Here is a 6751-nt window from a genome sequence, read left to right as displayed (position 1 = left end):
TATATGAATAAGCTCATACACCAATATATTTATTTATTTTGGGAAAAAAATTATTTTTTCTATCATAATGTGCAATAAAAATCGGAAGGACAAAGATCCACGCCACTCTCACTCTTTCCACGTCCTCTCACAGCCTTTCCGTTACTATTCTTGTAGCTGTCTTCAGCCTATAAATACTAAGTCTGTGAGTAGAGTGGCCATAACATTTTCTTCGCTCGTATTCCTTGTCCGGTTTATACTCCATTTTCCTCGAGATTACGATCACAGAAATGTCAGGCCGTGGAACGGGCGGCGGCGGAGGAGACGGTCGAGGACGGTCGCAACGCGGTGGTGGCCCCGGCGGTAGAGGCGGCGGACGTGGTGGTGGCGGTCCCGGCGGTAGAGGCGGCGGACGTGGTGGTGGCGGTCCCGGCGGTAGAGGCGGCGGACGTGGTGGTGGTGGTCCCGGCGGTAGAGGCGGCGATCGTGTCGCCGGTCATGTGGAAACCGGCGGTAAGGGACGCGGTAGTGGTGGTCCCTCACCGTCTTACAGTGTGACGTCACCATTTCCGGAGATTCCCGCCTCATCGTCTTTGTCTCCTCTTACAGCTCAGTCTCTGAGCTCCGATATGGAGCAAAAACTCACGCTTCAACCATCTCCGTCTAAACAGCCGGAAGTCGAGTCTCCGGTGCTCCCTCCGGCGTCGACGAAGGCTATTCGTTTTCCAGTTCGGCCGGGGACTGGGACGATAGGTCAGAGATGCGTTGTACGCGCCAATCACTTTTTGGTTCAGATTGCTGAACGAGATTTACATCACTACGATGTGAGTGTGCTTTGTTAAGTGCATCCTATATTTTTTTTATGCCTTTTTGCTTCTATGATTATTATTATTTTTTATGCCACCTATATCTTTGATTTATACGGTTTTACACTCTCTCTTGCATTTTTGTGCTGAATTTGAGTATTTATAATGATTTTGTGTGTGGTTGTGCATACCTAAATTTTAGGTTTTGGAGTTCTGAAAATAATGTATTATATTATGTGCAGTAATAATGGGTTATATAAATGTCTGAAAGTCTGAAAATTTTAAGTTTGTATCATTGTTCATGATGGGTTTTTGTCAGATCTTACTTGTGATACGGTTATGATAGTGATACCACTTGGCTCTCAAACATTTTGCTTCAATGTTGTGTTCTGTTATTCAAAATCCCTTCTGATTACCATGTACAATAAACTTCTGTAGGTCAGCATTTCTCCTGAGGTTACATCAAAGACAGTTTGCAGGCTTATAATCAGCAAACTAGTTACGGATTACCAGCAGTCTTACTTAGGGAATAGGATGCTGGCTTATGATGGAGGCAAGAGTGCTTATACTGCAGGGGAATTGCCTTTCCTCTCTAAAGATTTTGTTGTGAAGTTGGATGATGAGGATGGGGGTTCAAGGTAATTTCCATTAATTGTTTTATGCTAATGTTTTCTTGTAATCCCTTAGTGTTCACTCTATGTCATGTTGCTTGTGTTATGTAGGCGGCGAGAAAGAGAATTCAAAGTATCAATCAAATTTGCCACCAAACATAGTCTGTATCATCTTCAACAATTCTTGCAACGCAAGCAGCCTGATTGCCCACAGGAAACTATACAAGTTCTTGATGTGGCTTTGAGGACAAAACTATCATCCATGTAACACATCTACTCTTATTTTTCTTTTTTGTAATCTGGTTTTGAGATTCTGTTTTACTTATAATCTAGCTTATAATTAAGCTGGTGTGTACAAGTAGAGTATAATGGGTGCAATGCACATCTTTTTCCATTATAGATATCAAGTTGTGGGGAGATCATTTTTCTCACATGAGTTTGAAGAGGGCCGCCTAGGTGATGGTTTGGATTACTGGAAAGGATTTTATCAGAGCCTTCGCCCATGTCAAATGGGGCTATCTTTGAATATAGGTATGCAACTTACAAGAAATGGGGTTGAATACTCATATCACACATTACACTGTTCTTATCTTGAATGATGTGTAATTACCTCTAATTGTCTGAATTCTAATGCTGCAGATGTGTCTGCCCGAGCGTTTTATGAACCCATTTTTGTTTCCGAGTATGTGAAGAAGTTTGTTAGAGATTTGAGTAGGCCTGTAACAGATCAAGATCGTATAAAGGTATGGTATTTTAAGTTTAAATACTTAGTTTGAATTTTGTGAAACTTAATCTTCAATCTTGGTATAAAGGTATGTAAGTTTGTCTCTCTGATACAGCTCCTTCAAAAGTTGTAATAGTTCAATGTTTAGTTTGTGAAACTTTAATCTTCAAGTGTCACATGACACATGTTTGGTTTTCAAAAAATGTTGTTCTTGTTGTAGTTTCATGTTTTATGTTTGACATGTTTTACTTTTGCAGATTAAAAGAGATTTGAAGGGTGTTAAGGTGGAATTCGAACATCAAGGTCAAATCAGACAACGCCGTAAAATCTCAGGATTTTCTTCCCAACCGCCTCATCAATTGATGTATGCTTTATTCTATTGCTTAATTTCAGCATAATTGTTAAGTAGTGGGTGCATCAATATGGCTTTAAGCCGTGTTTATCCTCCTTAATCCATAGTGACAATTGACATGACTTTTTGAAGAATGCTGTATTTTTTTCTACCATTATTCCATTGCTTATGTGTAGACAAATGTTTAAATGCTATTTGCTTTCTTGCATATGTTTTAATGCAAATTTTTCTTTTGAGAGAAGGTTTGAACTTGATGGGGGAGAGAAGATTTCTGTAGCCCAATACTTCAAGCAGAAATACAATATTGTACTAAAATATCCCTTGTTGCCTGCCATTCAATCCGGCAATGATGCCAGACCTGTATATTTACCAATGGAGGTACTCTTAGTTATCTCTATTTCCGTACTTTTTTGTTCTTGATGTATCAAGAGGTTTTGTATACCTTCTGCCTTAGGTTTGCCGAATTGCCAAGGGCCAGAGGTATACAAGAAAATTGAATGAAAGGCAAGTTACTCAGTTACTGAGAGCAACATGCAAACGTCCTGCTGAGAGGGAGGCTTTGATTGGTGGTGTAAGATTATCGTTTTTATTGATTTCAATGAATTTGTGTACGTATTGTTTCCCTATTTAGACATGGAATGCTTTCTTGCAGATACTCAGGAAGAATGATTACAACAAAGACAAACTAGTGAGTAATGAATTTGGAATGCATTTAGTGCCTGAACTTACTGCTATTGATGCACGCGTCCTTCCACCTCCAAAGGTAATTCCTGGATTTATGTTGGCTTGATAATGTAGACTATTAAACTGACTTCCATATTTCTTTCTGTTACAGCTAAAATATCATGAATCTGGACGTGAATCCCTAGTTGATCCTAGGGTTGGACAGTGGAACATGATAAATAAGGTTCCAGTTACTATTATTATTATTTTTAGTATATTTTCAGTGTTTTCTCCCATTTTTGGTTTTTGTTTTTATATTATTGCTCAGTTTATTTCTCCATAGTTTTTTGGTAATAATTTTGTACTATTCCTTAGGCTTTGCATTTTTTTCTTGAATTGTTGTTCAGAAAATGGTTGATGCTGCGAGGGTGGAATTTTGGACATGTGTCAACTTTTCACGGTGCCATGATCCAGAAAGGTTTTGTGATGAATTGCTTTCGATGTGCTGCAGTAAAGGGATGGTATGTCTTGTTTTTTCACTCTGATAGTTAATTTACAATTACCTTTACTTTGAGAGTTACAACATTGCTTGATGTTTTTTTTTTCTTAGGCTTTCAATCCAGACCCATTGGTTCCTATTCGTTCTGCTCATTCTAGTAGAATTGATAAGACACTGATTGACATTCATAATGAGTGCACTGCTAGAATTGCAAGTATGAAGCCTGGTGGAAGTTTACAGCTTCTAATAGTTATTCTTCCTGATGTTAGTGGGTCCTATGGTGAGCTATTGTCTATTTCAATTTGATCATATATGATTACTTAATGTACTGTTGTGCTTGACATTTTTTGTTTGTATATTATATTGTGTTAATTAATATAGGAAAGATCAAACGAATTTGCGAGACCGAGTTGGGAATTGTCTCTCAGTGCTGTCAACCTAGACAGGCAGCTAAGACTGGTAACAAGCAATATCTTGAAAATGTCGCACTAAAGATAAATGTTAAGGTATGCTTTGCTATCCCATAGGATTGTGTACTGCTGTCCTTAATTAAGGTCAAAGGAATGCTTAACACCTGTTATATAGGTTGGTGGAAGAAACTGTTTTCTGGAGCTAGCTGTGCAGAGAAAAATACCTTACCTCACTGATCGTCCAACAATTATATTTGGGGCTGATGTTACTCACCCACAGCCAGGGGAGGACTCGAGTTCTTCAATTGCTGCAGTACGTTGCTGAGCTTTTCGTTTTCTGCTTTTTTATTTGTTTTCGTTATATTTTGTGTGTGCAACATCTGAGTTTGGATTTTCCATCTTATGAAGCTAACGTCTTTTCTATATTTTTAGGTGGTTGCATCAATGGATTGGCCTCAAGTCACAAAGTATAGAGGGCTGGTTTCTGCACAGCAACATCGTGAAGAGATCATTCAGGGTCTTTACAAAACATATCAGGATCCACAAAGAGGAACGGTTCATAGCGGCATGATAAGGTACAGTCTTGTGTAAACTATATACAGTAGTTAATCTGCCAGTATTAAACTCCTCTCATTTTTCACATTGTGGACAACCACAGGGAATTATTAATTGAGTTCAGAAAGTCGACAGGGCGTAAACCAGAGAGAATCATATTTTATAGGTTAGTTCTCGTCACATTGGCCTGTGTGTTTCTTTGGTCCTTTTTTCCATATATACATACTAAATGTAGTAATGACTATACTTATATGTAATTATCAGAGATGGAGTGAGTGAAGGTCAGTTCAGTCAAGTTTTGTTGGAAGAAATGGATGCAATTCGAAAGGTATGCAATTGTGTGTTCTGTTTTGTCCTATTCTGAGGTCACATGTTCCCCAACCTTCATTATCTGTCCTAACTTTCAACTTTTGTTTTATTGTTCTGCTCAGGCATGCTGTTCATTGGAAGCCGAATATCTCCCTCCAGTTACGTTTGTTGTGGTGCAGAAGAGGCATCACACCCGCTTGTTCCCTGCGAATAATAGAATGACAGATAGAAGTGGCAACATACTGCCAGGTTTGGATTGCTAATTTTATATTTAGCAAGTTCTTGTACTGCCTATATGGATTACATTAAAATGTTTTATTCTTATTATTTTTATACTGCCAGGTACTGTGGTTGATACGCAGATTTGCCACCCTACCGAATTTGATTTCTACCTTTGCAGCCATGCTGGTATCCAGGTAAATTTTGCAATAGACCATATGCTGGTGGTTAGTGATTTTGCGATTTATGTTTAAAACATCTCTTTATACAATAGTTCTTTGGTTTCTATTTTTCTTTTCTCAGGGGACAAGCCGTCCTGCCCATTACCATGTCCTTTTTGATGAGAACAGATTCACTGCAGATGCCTTGCAGAACTTGACAAACTGCCTGTGTTACACGTAATAGTTCTGAAACTTTATTTAAACTACTAGAATCTTACATTATAAGGTGGGAATAATACTTAAATCATAAACTTTGTTTGCCCCAGATATGCTCGGTGCACTAAATCAGTCTCCATTGGTTAGTGTTTTGTCTAACTTTCTTGGTCTTTACTTGATCTGCTATTTTGTTTGATGCAATGATTAACGATTTGTTCATCTATGCAGTTCCACCTGCATATTATGCACATTTGGCAGCTTTTCGTGCTAGGTATTATGTCGAGGATGAAATGTCTGATGGATCCTCTGGAATTTCCGGTGGGAGGGCTACAAGGGACAAGGATGCTAATGTTAAGCCATTGCCAATAATCAAGGACAATGTGAAGGCTGTCATGTTTTATTGCTGAAGAAAATACTTGGTTGTTTTTTGCTATGCAACTCGGCTTTTGTTTCATCTGTGCTGTTTTTTTGGCTTTCTTGGAGATAGATATACAAGGATGATTCAAACATTGGTGTTTTGTAAGGCACAAAATCAAGTTTGGGAACAAGAAAATTAACTAATTTGTGGTGTTTTTGCATATTGTATTTACGTATGGTTCAATAAAATTAACTAACTTTTGGTGTTTTTGCATATTGTATTTACATATGGTTGTTTTCAGTTAAAACGATGCATTTCAATTTTGTTTACTTGAAAGACGGAGAATATGTATTCGTATTATGTTTGCGTTTGAAAATATTGAAATGCTTCCCACTCTTAATCTAAATTTAATACTCGTATATTGCATGAATTTTAATAAAATAATGGACACCATTATCATTATAAAATTTCACTTCTAAAACTTGTAATGATTTTTATTTTTATGTGCGTCTTTGTTGCTCATTAGAGTGACATTAGCTTTAGCCAGTAAAGCTTTATAATAGAGTTAATATTTTTAAGTATATTACAAGTATTGACTTTTTGTTACTTTTGATTCTTATATAAATTTATTTATTATCAAATCATCATTTGAGATAAGTTTAAAAATGTAATTTCATTATCTAATCCAACTAAATATTCCAAAATTCAAAAAGAAAAAAAAAATCCTAAATCATCTCAAATTATTTTAACATTTTTCATATCCCATGTACTATGTGTTTCTTAATTAGATGGTCTAAGGGATTAGATAATGAAATTATGTTTTTGTCTTCATCTCAAATTACAATTAACAGAAAATTTGGCAAGAGTTTTAAAAGTAGGAAGAAGACAA

The 6751-nt window shown here is 37.1% G+C and overlaps 1 protein-coding gene across 1 annotated transcript; it reads left to right on the top strand.

Moving 5' to 3' along the window:
• Positions 1–200: 200 nt before the first annotated feature.
• Positions 201–6135, top strand: LOC116025418 (protein argonaute 5-like). Its single transcript, XM_031266640.1, has 22 exons — positions 201–803; positions 1224–1423; positions 1508–1660; positions 1797–1927; positions 2036–2139; positions 2378–2484; positions 2715–2850; positions 2927–3043; positions 3125–3235; positions 3308–3379; positions 3543–3656; positions 3746–3914; positions 4016–4140; positions 4220–4357; positions 4477–4619; positions 4703–4765; positions 4864–4927; positions 5031–5157; positions 5251–5324; positions 5431–5525; positions 5615–5646; positions 5733–6135. Exons 1-22 carry the CDS (start codon positions 270–272, stop codon positions 5909–5911), a joined length of 2988 nt encoding a protein of 995 aa, XP_031122500.1. The 5' UTR covers positions 201–269; the 3' UTR covers positions 5912–6135.
• The last annotated feature ends 616 nt before the right edge of the window (positions 6136–6751 follow it).

Source organism: Ipomoea triloba, chromosome 7 (genome assembly GCF_003576645.1).
Source record: "Ipomoea triloba cultivar NCNSP0323 chromosome 7, ASM357664v1".
Classification (NCBI taxonomy): Eukaryota; Viridiplantae; Streptophyta; class Magnoliopsida; order Solanales; family Convolvulaceae; genus Ipomoea; species Ipomoea triloba.
The sequence above is the reverse complement of the archived record's forward strand: the minus strand, read 5'-3'. Positions and strand labels throughout refer to the sequence as shown.